The sequence below is a fragment of the Equus asinus genome, chromosome 1 (assembly GCF_041296235.1).
Source record: "Equus asinus isolate D_3611 breed Donkey chromosome 1, EquAss-T2T_v2, whole genome shotgun sequence".
NCBI lineage: Eukaryota > Metazoa > Chordata > Mammalia > Perissodactyla > Equidae > Equus > Equus asinus.
In genome coordinates, this window is record NC_091790.1 from 96,217,873 (window position 1) to 96,232,954 (window position 15,082).

Below are 15,082 nucleotides of genomic sequence, written 5' to 3' on the forward strand. Positions count from 1 at the left end.
TTTGTTATCATAGCCAAGAAATCATTGCCAAGATCAATGTCAAAAAGCTGTTTCTCTATGCTTTCTTCTGGATTTTTTATGGATTCATGCCTTATATTTAAATTTTAATTTATTTCAAGACTATTTTTGCATAAGGTATAAGATAAAGTGAGATTTAATATGTCTGCATGTGGGAAATTGGTTTGCCCAGCACCATTTATTGAAGAGACTGTTGTTTCCTCATTGTGTGTTCTTGGCACAATTGTAATATCAATTGACTGTATATGTGTGGGGTTATACCTGGATATTCTATTGTCTTCCATTGGTCAATATGTCTGTTTTTATGTAAGTACCATATTGTTTTAATTATTATATCTTTGTAATGTAATTTGAAATCAGGAAGTGTGATGCCTCCAGCTTTATTATTCTTGCTCAGAATTGCTTTGGCTATTTGAGATATTTCATAGATCCAGATGAATTTTAGGATTTTTTTTCTATTTCTGGAAAAAAGGACATTGGGATTTTGATAGAGACTGCATTGGCTGTCTAGATCCCTTTAGGTAATCTGGACATTTTTAACAATATTAATTCTTCCGTCTGAACATAGGATGTCCTTCCATTTAATTATGTCTTTTAAAATTTCTTTTATCAATGTTTTATAGTTTTCGGTGCACAAGTTTTTCGTCTTCCTGGTTCGTTTTACTCCAAAATATTTTATTATTTTATTCTTGGTCCTAAAATAAATGAGATTTTTTCTTTAATTTTATTTTTCAAATAGTGTGTTGTTAGTGTATAGAAACACTACTGATTTTTGTATGTTGATTTTCTATCATGCAATTTTACTGAATGTGCTTATTCAAAAACTTTTTGTAGAACCATTAGGGTTTTCTATTAATAAGAACATGTCATCTGCAAACAGACGATTTTACTTCTTCCTTTCAAATTCGATGATTTTTATTTTTTATTTTTCTTGTCTAATTGCTCTGCCTAGTAATTCCAATACTATATTGAATTGAGGTGATAAAAGTGGGGCATCCTTGCTTTTTCCAAGTCTCAGGCAAAAAGCTTTCAGTTGTTAACGATTGAGTATGATGTTAGCTTTGGACTTCTCATCTATGACCATAACTGTGTTTAGGTAAGTTCTGAATATACCTGTTTTCTTGAGACTTTTTGTCATGAACAGATGTTGATTTATTCTTCTCTGCATCTATTGAGATAATCAGGTGATTTTTATCTTTCATTTGGCTAATGTGGTATATCACATCGATTGATTTGTGTATGTTGAAACATCCTTCCATCCCAGGGATAAATCCCACCTGGTCATGGTGTATGATACTTTTATTATGTTGTTGAATTTGGTTTGCTAGAATTTTGTTGAGGCTTTTTGTATGTGTGTTAAGCAGGGATATTGTGATTTTATTTTCTTTTGTTGTCTTTATCTGGCTTTCGTATCAGAGTGATGCTGGCCTCTTAGAATTAGTTTCAAATAATTTCTCTTCTGTTATTTCAGTGAATTTAAGAAATGTTGGTATTAATTCTTCTTTAAATATTTGGTAAGATTCATCTTTGTGGCCATTTGTTCTTGGAATTTTCTTTACTAGGAGGTATTTTATTACTGATTCAGTCTTTTTATTTACTTTTAGTCTGTTCAAGCTTTCTATTTTTTCTTGATTCAGTTTCTATAATCTGTATATTTACAGGAATTTACATTATCTTCCAGCTTATCAAATTTGTTGGTGAATAATTTTTCGTAATAATTCTTTACAGACTTTTCTTTTTTGTTTTCAGTTGTATTATCTTCTCTTTCATTTATATTTATTTAAGACTCCCCTTCTTTTATTTGTTAGTTTTTCTAATGGTTTGTAGTTTACTTCATATTTTCCAAAAACAGCTCTTGGTTTCATTATTGTTCTATTTTTTTTTCTATTTCATTTATTTCTACCCTAGTCTTTATTTTTTTTTTCTTCTCTTAACTTTGGGCTTAGCTTGTTTTTATTCTTGTAGTTCTTTGAGGTGTAAAGTTAGGTTATTTGTTTTTTTCCTTTTGAGTAAGATTAGCTCTGAGCTAACATCAGCCTCCAATCCTCCTGTTTTTGCTGAGGAAGATTGGCCCTGAGCTAACATCTGTCCCCATCTTCCTCTACTTTTTATGTGGGATGCCTGCGACATCATGGCTTGATAAGCAGTGTGTAGGTCTGGTCCTGGGATCTGAACCAGTGAATCCCTGGCTCCTGAAGTGCAGCGCACGAACTTAACCACTATGCCACTGGCCTGGTGCTGGATGTTTGATATTTTTCTTCTTTCTAATGTAGGCTTTTATAGTTGTAGATTTACCACTTAGTACTGCTTTTGCTGCATTTCATAAATTTTGTTTTTTGTGTTTTCATTTACATTTGTCTCATGATACTTTTGTATTTCCCTTCTTTGATTCAATGATTCCAGAATGTGTTGTTTAAATTCCACATATGTGTGAATTCTCCCATTTTCCTTCTGTTATTGATTTCTAGGTTTATTTCATTGTGGTTTTAAGACATATGTGGAGGGCCACCCCCATGGTGTAGGGGTTGACTTTGGCGCTCTCTGCTTTGGTGGCCCAGGTTTGTGGGTTTGGATTCCCAGTATGGACCTATGCCACTCTTCTGCCATGCTGTGGTGTTGATCCACATATAAAGTTGAGGAAGATTGGCATAGATGTTAGCCCATGGCTAATCTTCCTCAAGCAAAAAAAGTGGGAGTTTGGCAACAGATGTTAGCTCAAGGGGAATCTTCCTCAGCAAAACAAACAAAAAGACATACTTGGTATGATTTTAATATTTTTACATTTGTGAAGATGTGTTTACTGACTTACTATGTGATCTATCCTGGATAATGGTCGTATCCCCTTGAAAGGAATGCATATTCTTCTGCTGTTCCATAAAACTTTGTGTGTATCTGTTAAGTCCATTTGGTCTATAGTGTTATTAAAGTCTGATGGTTCCTTATTGTTTCTCTGTCTGCATATTCTAGCCATTATTAAATTTGGAGTATTGAAGTCTCCTACTATTATTGTACTGATGTCCATTTCTCCCTTCAGGTCTGTCAATATTTGCTTTATATGTTTATATAAATGCATATGCATTTATAAGCATTATATCTGACTGTTGTATTGACTCTTTAATCTTTATATAATGCTCTTTATGATTTGATAAATTTTTTTGTTATTTCAAGAGGACTTTTTAAGATGTATGTATAGCCATCCTTGCTTTCTTTGATTATCATCTGCACGTGATGTCTTTTGCAGTCCTTCACTTTCAGCCTATTTGTGCCCTCAAATCTAAGGTGAATCTCTTGCTGACAGCATATAGTTGGATCTTATTGTTTATTTTTTTGGATTATGGTATTAATCCACTATATGTTTTTTAATTGAGGAGTTTAATCTGTTTACATTTAAAGCAATTCTTGATAGGTAAGTGCTTATCATTGTCATCCTGCTATTTCCTGCCTATTTTGTAGTTCTTTTGTTCCTCTCATTCTCTGTTGCTGTCTTCCTTTGTTATTTGATGATTTTTTATATTGATATTCTTTGATTCCTTTCTCTTTAGAGATTTTTCTTTGTGGGTTTCATGAAGCTTATATATAAATGTTATAGTTATACGAAGTCTATTTTAAGCTGATAAAGTAAGTGCGTATAAAAAAAACTACATTTTTTCACCCCCCCGTACTATCTGTTATTGATGTCAAAATTTATATCTTTTATATTGTGTATCCTTTTACAGATTTTTGTACTTATATTTATTGTTAATGATTTTGTCTTTAACTTTAATACTAGCTTAAAAGTGATTTATGTCACCCTTATATTATTACATTATTCTGTATTTACTGTGAATTTATACTTTCATTTTTTTATGTTGTTACTTAGTGTCCTTTTATTTCATCTTGATGAACTCTCTTTAGCACTTCTTGTAAGACAGTTCACTCACTAGGGCAGAGCATGGAGATGCTGGGAATTCTTGTGGTGTTCAAGTCCTTCAGTTTTTGTTTGTCTAGGAAAGTCTTGATCTCTCCTTCATTTTTAAAGGACAGTTTTAACAGTTATAAGTATTCTTGGTTGGTAGTTTTTAGTACAACCAATTTGAGATTCTTTAAGCTTCATGAATCTAGATGTCCATTTCCCTCCCCAGATGTAGGAAATTCTTTGGCATTATTTTTTTAAATAAGCTTTCTTTTCCTTTCTCTTTATCTTATACTAATGTAATTTTCATACTGCATGTATTGTTTTAGTTGATGATGTCAAATAAGCCCTGTAGGCTTTCTTCATTCCTTTTTTCTTTTTACTTCTCTGAATAGATAGTTTCAAATAATCTTTGAGTTCAGTTTCTTTTTTCTGCTTGATTGAGTCTGCCTTTGAGGCTGTCGATTTTTTTAGTTCTGTCATTGTATGCATCATACTAAAGTTTGTTTGGCTCCTTTTTGTGGTTTCTTTCTCTTTGCTGAACTTCTTTTGTTTGTGTATTGTTTTACTGATTTTGTTTATTTGTCTCTCAGTGTTTTCTTCTATCTTACTGAGCTTCTTTAAGAATATTTAAAATTCTTTGTTAGACAATTTATAGATCTTTTTTATCTTTGTAGTCAGTTATTGCAGTTTTCTTTGTTCCTCTATGGTGTTATGTTTTCCTAATTCTTTGTAATCCTAGTGGCCTTATCTTGGTGTCTGCACATTTGAAAAAGTAGTCACCTCTTCCAGCCTTTATGGTCTGGCCAAAGGAGGGAATGGCCTTTATCAGACTAGAGATTCTAGTCCGAAACCTTTTCTATGGAGGAACCCACTCAACTCCTCCCATCCCCTCCTGGGGCAATGTTTTAGAATTGTATTTCTTCTCTCACTCCTACAGAGTCATGTCAGGTGCTGAAGGCCATGTCAGGTGCTAAGAGCAACCCACTTATTTTCCCTATGACAGTGCCCTGAAATGCCAGAGCTTTGACTGCAGGCTCTACTTCTCTCCCTCTCTCCCAAAGGAGCAGTCTCAGTGTTGTGCACCTTCTCCAAATTCTGCAGAGTTAAACTGGTTGCTGAATTCCACACCGGTTGCTTAGATCTGTGTGTCATCTATGGGGATGCATGGAGCCCCAGCTTTAGGGGCATACATACTGGTTGCCATGAGTCCCCACCCCTTTTGATTGTTCTTAATTTTCCTTAGATGATCCAGTCCTGCTGGTTTCCTCAGACTTGTTGGTGCAGCAGGAGAGAAGCAGGCCTCCAGAAGCAGGCCTCTCAGGCATCGACCCAAAGGCTGGGGAAACCAGACCTTCATTTGCATACTCTTTCCTGTGGGAGAAGTTGTGGGCTGGAGGAATTTCTCTAGGTTCTGAGTTTTACTGGCCTGGGGTAGCAGTGATGTCGTTAAAGTGAAACTGTCCTTCCTACCACTTTCAATATGTCGGACCTTGGATTTTTTTGGTCCTTGAAAATTCTGAAATATTTCTACTGTACTCCAGAGTTCTTAGAACGTTTTTTCTCCATGAATGGTTGTCAAATCAGTGTATCTGTATAGGGCGAAGACCGGGACTGCATATTTTGCCATTTTGCTGACAGCATTCTTTTTGGACGTAGTTAACAATCCAGTTAACAATCTTTTAAATCTAGTTAACAATCTATGCCTTTTGGTGGGACTATTTAGACCAATTACATTTAATTATCAATATGTTTGGATTTAAATTCACCATCTTTCTGTTGTTTTCTATTTGTCCCATGTATTCTTTGTATGTTTTTCCTTTTATTCTGCTTTTTTTGATTGATTGTATCTTTTTAAAAATGATTCTTTTTTGTAGCTCTGCCTTGTTCATTGCTTTATTATTTTTAAATCATATTACTGCTGTATGTGGATTGGTTTTTCTCCTTCCATTATGTATCACTTGTCCTGGTTTTCTATTCTTCAGATCTTGTTCCTTCCTTATTTTTTGTGGATTGATTTAACTTTTTTAACTTATTTTTTCCTATTATATGGATAGTATACATTCGTGTTTTACTCTTTTTGTGAACTTGCTTCAAATTTTAACATATATTTTTGATAGCAGAACCAAAAGTTATTTTAGTTTATTGTATCTTCCAGAAAAGTATAAAGGCATTAAAGACCTTTAACTTTTATGATGTGCTTTTATCTTTATGGTTTTGTTTTCCAGTATTTTAATTCTTTTTTAGAAACTTTTCTACTTATTAATAAGATTGTTTCAGAATGTCAATGTCTGTTTAGATCTACCTATAATTTTATTAATTTCTTTGTTTAGCTTTTCTTCTTGCATCTCAGTCCTTCCTTCTCAGTCATTTTTCTTCTTTCAGAATTTATCATTCCTCCAGAATCTGAGGATTCATTGCTCTCGTCAGTTCTGGAAATTTTTCTGCCAGTATTCCTTTGAAAATTACCTTTTACCCCATTTGCTTCTCTGCAACTCCTATTTAGCATGTTTTTATCCATTAATTTCTTCATCTCTCTTATCCTATATTACTTTTTTTTTTCTTTTCTCTTTTCTGCATTCTGCATAATTTCTTCAGATATTTATTGTGTTTCATTATTCCGGTTCTGGTGGGGCCTAATCTGATGTTCAGTCTGTCTATGGAGTTTTTAATTTCACTCTACTTTTCACTCCCTTCAGTATTTATGCTTTAAATAGGTTATTTTTCAAATATATTTTCTCCTTTTTTATGGTATGAATTTTCTTTCACGTGTTTCCATACCATTTTCATGTTTTCATGTGTTCTAAGGTTACTTTATATTATGTTTCTATTTTAGGTAACTGAAATTCCATTATCTGCATTTCTTAATGGTCTAATTTGGTAGGTTTTTATCTCTTTGGTTGTTCTCATTTCATCCTATACTTCATAATTCTGGTTGATGAAGTCACGTTTATCAGGCCATTATTGGTAGAAAAGCCCCTTTGGCCTATGTTATGATTGTGTTTCTGTAGAGTTTCTACGCTTGCTTTTGCTTAATGCTCCAGGGTTGTTCTTAAGCAAAGCCAAATTTTATTTTACTTTCTGGCGTAGGATATTTGTACCACACAGAAAATACGATAAAGACCCTAACCCACTTGAAAGTGAACCATTGTGTGGGAATTCACAGAGGAGTTTTTCCTTTCCCCCATTCCTCCAATTCATCCCTCTGCTTTACCTCCTCTCCCTACCCCAGCTCTGATAGAGAGCCTTATTGATTTTTCCCTTTTATGATCAAAATACTTTTCCTGGTCCAATGTTTTGCTTATAGTTTGCCTTTTCTTTTCTTTTTTTCCTTTTTTTTAAACAGGTTTAAGAATTTTTTTCTTATCTCTTTAGGCTAGTGGTAAATTATAGCACGCTAGAATACTCAGATTGGTGTGAAATGAATTAGGGGCTCAGCTACTATTAGGTTTGTAGTTTTCTCCTCGTTTTTAATGAGTACCGCTCTCTTCCTTTGTTCTTTTCTCTTTCTCTCTCATTGAAATATTGCTCCACAAGATCTTGTTCTGTTATGTTTAATCAGGTGATGTTTAGCAGGGGGATTTTTCAGGATATCTAGTATACCATATGTTTGGCAATGGAAATCTTTTCCTATATTTTTAACTGTCATTTCTGTCCTCCCACTCTCCATCTTATCTGCTTTTTTTTTTTCGATTAGAAATACAGTGCTTTAAAAAACTTAATGTCATAGTTTAAATCACTAATAATTTCAAAACATGAAATGTAATTTGTCTTTAATCTTTCTTTTAAAGAGCCTAGTTTTCAAGTGCAAGTTTCAGTTCTTGTGGAACAACTATCATTTCAGTAATGTTACTGAGTAAAGATTGTATTTTATATTTTGCTTCAGGATTGAAGTAGTCTCCACATTACAAAGTAAATTTTTTCTATTCTAAAGTTCTAGGATTCATTGTCCTTCTTGGGAATAGATTCCAACTTTCATAGAATTCAAATGATTATGTAACCTGTTTCTTTCTTCCTCTTCCCTTTTTCTCTACTTTGAAACTCAACTTTATCTGGTATTTCTGTACCTAATTTACTGGTATAAGTGTACATTGATAATGTTATGTTCCTACCATGAGAGGGGCAACTTTGTGTTTTTGTTTAATCGTTTTCTGCAGTTCTCCTTTGGGACATTCTCCTAAAGACCTGAATACTATACTTCTCATTCGCTCCCTGAACACCAAGATCATGTCTTTTCTACACAGAGTCACAATTCTTGTCCAAGACATGTTTAAGCCTCAATCTCCTATTTTTTTTTCTTAATTCCTGCCCCATTTGATGACTATAGTCTTTTTCCACAGAGATTCCAAAATATAGGTGTTAATGAAAGGTTCCCAAAGGACTCTATCTTATAACTGTACTATCTGTAACACCTAGTAGATATTAATTCCCGTCTAGTGGATATTAGAGTTCTAATTAGACTCTAATCTTGTATAGTGTATGATATTTGTTGCCTGTCCTAGAAATCCTATAATTTTAAGTAGTTGTTGACTTCTAGGCATACTGGACTGATGTAGAGCACATGTTAAAGCCTTTCCGATCACCTTTATTCACTGCCTAACTTGGCATGGTCAGTGGAGAATATTGTGGCATTTAGAACAAGCTGTTCAACTTCTCCATGAAAAATTCACATATTTTACAGACTGCTCATTGTTGAAATTGTAATGGTTCCCTGTTACAATCCTGTAATCAATGACCAATCATTGTAGAACATATTCCTTCCATATATCTAATCAATCTATAAAGTTTTGGGGGAAGATGAAGGGAAGAGTTGTGTGGACTAGGCAGTCTGATGTTTATTCAGTCATGCTAATTCTTTGGATCTTAAACCAGATGATTAACTTGTAGAGACTTTCTATAATTATAATTTGTTCTTATATGATCCAGATTGGTCCAAAATGTTTTACTTTAAGATCTGTAATCCATACCCAACTCAGAGAATTCCTCAAATTCACCCTTTGTTTCCTACAAGTAATTAACCCCATGTCAACCATCGACATATAAAAAAATTCAGTTAATGATTCAAAGTTTCTTACCTTATTTTCATTTTTAACAAATAAGAGATTTATCCTCATTCCTTTTTGTAGAGAAAATAGGAAATAGGAATCTGAGTTATATAATCATTTTTGTTCCTGTCATGTTTTCTCAGGTCTAGTTTCATTGATTTTTTTTTTTTTTTTTTGGTGGGCTGTTAGCTGAGTGATTGTGATCATGTCTCCTGAAACTTGTAATTGTAGTCTGGCATTCAAATATGATTAATTAGATTCCAGATTTGTATCTAATTATTTCTTAAGCTCTTCATTAACCAAAATTTATGTGTTTGACCAAGTCGATAGCAAAAAATTCAATAGAATTTATCAAAAGCACAAGAAAACCATTTAAATAGTGAAAAGCTAATAATTGAGTAATAGAATGAGTTGTACATTTATGTTTAATGCAGTATTTTGAAAAACATTATAATTATTTATAGAAATTTTCATGAAAGGGATATAATTTGCAAGATATTTGAATAAATCAATAAGTTAATGTACATATCAGCATGAGTCCATTCATTCATGCTCCCAACTAGAGTATAGGTGCAAAATAGCATCATAGAATTGAGCAAAACTAACTGGCTTGTTCAGGGTTTGAACTCATGACCACATCTTACGCTTTACCAGGTTAAGCTTATCAGGCACTGAAAAGTATAAGCCTCTTGTTAATTTTAGGAGTCAAGCCAGAATAATTATTACAAGCAAAATGGTAATTAATAATAGATCAGAATGGTGCCTTAATTATTTTATAAATTTACTTTTTGGAACATAGAGCTAGAAGTTTTAACATGTACTATATTTCCTCTTCTTTTTAAACCTAAATTTTCTTTGTAGAAGGAGTGAAGAAGAAGCCTCAGGGTATGCTTTTTAAAGATTCTTAAAGTCCATTTCTTTAAGTCCATTTAATTGTTAGAGTACATTTCTTATGTTACCTTTAATTTCAAAGAGCTGTCTTAATTTTGCTCATATGCCCATCCATATATTATTCAAAGTCCAGAGGGACAAAAAAATTTAGTTATATATCCAAATGGTTTCTTTGTGTTATTTTTGGAAGTACATGTGGAAATATTTGAGGATTATTGGTAACATCTTTTAATTTCAAATGTGTTATTTATACCTTTATGAATGCAAGAAAAATGAAGACCTCAAGAATTTGTTTTCCCCTTCTTCTAAATACATAAGCAAGCTTATTTGTTCTAAAATTACATTTATTTGTGACAATTTTCTCCTATTGCATTTCTATTTTAGGCTAAAAATCTCATAGAGAGATTTTTTAATCAACAAGTAGAAGTTCTAGGCAGAAGTGCACAGCCATTGCCTGAAATATACTATATTGAAGGTACTCTCCAAATGATTTGGATTAATCGCTGCTTTCCAGGCTATGGAATGAATAGCCTGAAACATCCAAAATGTCCTGAATGCTGTGGTATGTAATGAGCTATGATTTAATAGTTTGTCTTTATGAAAATTCACTTTTTGTTAGGCCTAAGTGAATGCCTGTCACTTGTTATTACTATCTTTTATATATTTCTTTATTTGAAATAGTGCATTTGAAAAGGCTATGTGAATCTGAAGATATAAAAAAAAATCTGGCTAATTTCAGCCTTGTTAATATTATAGCAAAGAGGGGTTAGGAGTGTTAGGCAATTGTGTAGGAGGAAGCACAAATATAGTTACAAGTCACTTAACGTTTCTTACCCTGAAAAGAGCCAAGTTATATTTCTTTTAGAATCAATTATTGATGAGTTTACATTTATAAAGTGTAGATTAGGTATCTTTTTTTCTTTTGAAATCAGAATATGAATTGTTTTATTACCAGTTTTTTTTTCTGACTTTTGATCCTAACATTTAAGGATCTGAGCTGCTATCTGGCTTTGAATTCATCTTTATCGTTATTATAGACGAGAGTTCTGTAGAAGCTGTTTAGGATTTTTACGGGATTATTATTATTGCTCAGTATACTTAATAACTAGTGATTTGCTAAATTCCATTTTTTGCCATTCTGTGGTAAATAAATATTTGATTTAGAATTACCTAATTAAGTACGATTGAGCTCCCTTCTTTGAACAGAACTCATTAAATATAATGTGACCTTCAGGTTCCCATCATATACAGTTATTTTTGTCTGTATTACACAAGGATATCACTCCAATTGGAAGGCAGTATAAAATATAACACTAGTCACAAGACAAAATTAACATACTAAATGACCTTAACATTTATTTGTGTGAATGGAATACCATATAGAAGCACATAAAACATATGAGGTACTTTGTAAAATGACTTATTCAAAATAAAGACACACCCAGTTTATGTTCAGCAAAAAAGATCGGGACAGGCATGTTTATTATGTGAGGAAAGTTTATTTACTTTCTCAGGAGCAGGATAAGTTAGCAGTGAATGTTTTCTCCTTTGATATCTTTCTTTACTCACTTAATTTTTACTTCTAGATGATGAATAAAGATCATTTGCTTATAAACTAGCGGAGACTTAAAATTTTTACCTATATTATTTTACTTATTTCTAATTTGTTTAGCATTTCAAATTATCACTGTAAAATACTTCCCTAACTTCATATTTAGCATTGCTTATTATATGCAGCATTTCGTCAATCATTTTGACACTGAAAAAAGAGAAAGTTCTAATTAAATTTTTGAATTACAGATGTCTCATAATTTCATGTTATATCATAAAGATACTGCAGTTAAAGACCGGCTAGAATATTATATTGTTTGGGATAGAATTTTTTTAAAGCATAGATTCTGAAATGTGTTTTATTATGTAATTTCCATAGTTTCTATTATTTCCGTAAAACTCTGCATCTTGATTTCATCTTTTTCCATTTTATTCCTGTTTAATCACCTCAACAACCACTTGTATGTCAAGTAACATTTTTTTGACGTAATATCCTACTTACCTTCTTTTTCTTCCTTTTAAAACTTTATGATAGTGGCTTTAAACCTCTGATGTGTATCAAAATTACCTGAAGATTTCCTCAAAAATATATCCAAGATGTGAGAATGAAACATCTACATTTATAACAAGTGTCCTAGGTGATTCTGATGCACACGAAATTTTGAGGCTCCTGAATATTAGTGTTGATATAGCAATACCTACGGAGAATGCTTGAATATTAGCATTGATAAGGCAATACCTAGATAAGATGCCTTACCGTTTACTGAGTCAACAGACTGTTTTTCATTGACTGTTGTGGATTGAATGTATAGCTCAATAATAGTTCATGCAGCATTGTTGTTTTCTGCCGCTTTCTTTATAAATAAGATTTGCCATTGCATATTCAAAGCTTTCGGGAGTCCTAAGGAGACTCAAGCAAGGAACTGTTTCATAGTGATATAATGTCTGTGTCAGTAATCAGAATTAATTTAGGTTACAGGTTAGAGTTTTTAAGCATCTTGAGGTGATTTTATTAATAAAGTGTACCTTTGTACTTTAGATTAATTATGCAGTGAAAGTGAATTGTTTACTAGATACAGTTGTTTTTTGTTTGTTTGTTTGTTTGTTTTTCTGAGGAAGATTTGCCCTGAGCTCATATCTGTGCCAGTCTTCCTCTGCTTTTTATGTGGCTTACTGCCATAGCATGGCTGACGAGTGGTGAAGGTCCATGCCTGGAATCAGAATCCAGAAAGCCAGGCTGCTGAAGCAGAGCATGCTGAACTTAACCACTAGGCCACTAGACTGGCCCTTGTACAGTTGTTTTTAATACAATCGTTTAGAATCTAAAAATGTATCTGGCTCAGACATGCAACCCTGAACTTTTGTTTTAATTTATATCAAGGACCAAGAAAAATAATAACAAAAAAGAAGCTGATGTTGACAAAACAGACTTTAGGGCAAGAATTCTTACTAGATACACAGAAGGGCATTACAAAGTGATAAAAGGATAAATCTATCAAGAAGATATTATAACAATATTTGTACATTTGTGAATACTTAACATAAGTTTAAAGTACATAAAAACAAATTTCTGAAAGTAAAACTGGCATGCAAAACAATATAGAAAAAATTGAAATTGTACCCAGCCAAAAAATCACCTCCAGATATAGTATAGACGTAATGTATAAAGAAAAACTGTATTTTAGAGCATAACATCAGAAAATATCATGTCTTTAACATCAGAAAAAGATTTCAAAAAAGACACAAAAATCACTAACTTTAATAAATAAAGATTGATAATTTTGTCTACTTAAAACTTAAGTGTTTATTTTTATCAAAAGATACTGCAAAGAGAGAAAAGGTAGTCCACAGAATGAGAAAATTATTTGTAATGGTTATAACCAACAAAAGACTAGTACCCAGAACATATAAAGAACCTGTAGAAAATATTGAAAGAAAAGACAAAACAATTTTAAAAAATGGGAGAGATTTGAACTTTACAAAAGAGTAATTCCAAATGGTCAATGGATATATGAAAATATGTCCAGGCTTTTTGTAATCAGGGAAATGTGAATTAAAAACAGAATGAGGGGCTGGCCCTGTGGCTGAGTGGTAAAGTTCACATGCTCCACTTTGGCAGCCCAGGCTTCGCCAGTTTGGATCTTGGGTGCGGACCTACACACCTCTCTTCAAGCCATGCTGTGGTGGTGTCCCACATAGAAGAACTAGAATGACTTACAACTAGGATATACAACTATATACTGGGGGTTTGGAGTGAAAAAATAAAAACGAGGAAGATCAGCAAGACATGTTAGCTCAGGGCCACTCTTCCTCAACAGAAAAATGCATACGTTTGGGGAAAAAAACCAACAGAATGAGATTGTATTTACACAACTATCAGATCGGCGAAAAGTAAATGGTCTAAACATACCAGGAATTCACGAGGATGTGGAGCTCCAGGAGCAGTCATATACTGCCTGAATGAGTATAAATTATGCCACTTTGGAAAACAGTTTGGTGTTATAGTAAATTTGATGATGTGCATACTCTATGATCTAGCATTTGACTCCTAGGGAAATTTCATCCCATCATATTTTCTAACAGTCGCAAACTAGAGACAACCCAAATGTCCATTAACGGTAAAATGTATGACTAAATAGTGATATATTCATACAAGGGAATGCTATGCAGGAATGAGAATGAATAGGAATTACAACCCCGTGGAACAGAAGCTAAACACAATAGAATCCGTATAATTTAGGTATAACTAAACTCTATTTTATAGAAATTTATTCATGAATGCTTAAACTATGCAACCTAAGGAAATTATTACCACAAAACAATAAAAGAATAATGTTGACTTCTGGAGGGAGAGAAGGAAGTGTGACTGGAGTGGGGCACAGGAGGAGTTTGGAGGTGATGGCACTTTTCTACATTGTGGCCTACATTGTTTCTAGACAGGTTTTCTATGCAAATATTCATTATATTGTACATTATGTCTTATTTTTTCTCTCTCTGTGTTACATATCATAAGAAAAGATAAAAAAATTAAATTTTCCCTTGAAACTTGAACATCATTACCACCCTATAGATCCCATAAAGAAAAATAAACATGCACAACTGTTTTCTTTCTCTAATAATTTGAACTTGTCGTTTGTGTATGGTATCACCTGATCTTTGTCTTCATAAATTTGTAATTTTAACAGAGCTGTCAATAATGGTTCATTGGAAATAGTGAAATTATTATGACTTATTTCCTGTTAATCATTAAGTTGTAACATAGTTTTATATTACTTTACTGTCTTCATATTAGTTTTATTTATTTAAAATGACCAACTAATAATAGGAATTATGTTTAAACATTTTGTTTATGTTGTACTTTATATTATTTCATGTTTTTCTATTGTATTGAATGTGATTTGCAATTATACTTACCCAGCTTTTATTTTTTGAGTTATTTCCTTGTATAAATTTACGGGAATGTGAGTACTAATTTTAAAAAGTGAAGATTTTGATTTTTGACTTTTTTTGGTGTGTTATTGTAGCTCATACTGTCTTAACGTCTCTCTCAATATACGTGTAACTACAGACATTTTCGAATTTCTTTTAATGTATTCTGAGCTTTCCTTTTCAAAAAATAAACAGCAAACTTTTATAGCCATATAAAGTAAGGACTATATCCCTCCACTTGCTACCTTCTGCTTAG

At 32.6% G+C, this 15,082-nt stretch overlaps 1 protein-coding gene across 4 annotated transcripts in view; it reads left to right on the forward strand.

Annotated features, from left to right (window-relative positions):
• The window catches only part of ZPBP (zona pellucida binding protein), a 135,675-nt gene that overhangs the window by 80,810 nt on the left and 39,783 nt on the right, over window positions 1-15,082 (forward strand). For 2 of the 4 annotated variants that reach the window (XR_011499064.1, XM_044778188.2), the window contains exon 7: window positions 10,231-10,408. The exons of the other annotated variants lie outside the window; for them this stretch is intronic. Coding sequence is in view for 1 of the 2 variants with exons in the window: in XM_044778188.2 (XP_044634123.2) it covers window positions 10,231-10,408 (178 nt within the window). In the remaining variant the exon portion in view is untranslated. The remainder of the gene's footprint in view (window positions 1-10,230; window positions 10,409-15,082) is intronic. 4 annotated transcript variants of the gene reach the window in all.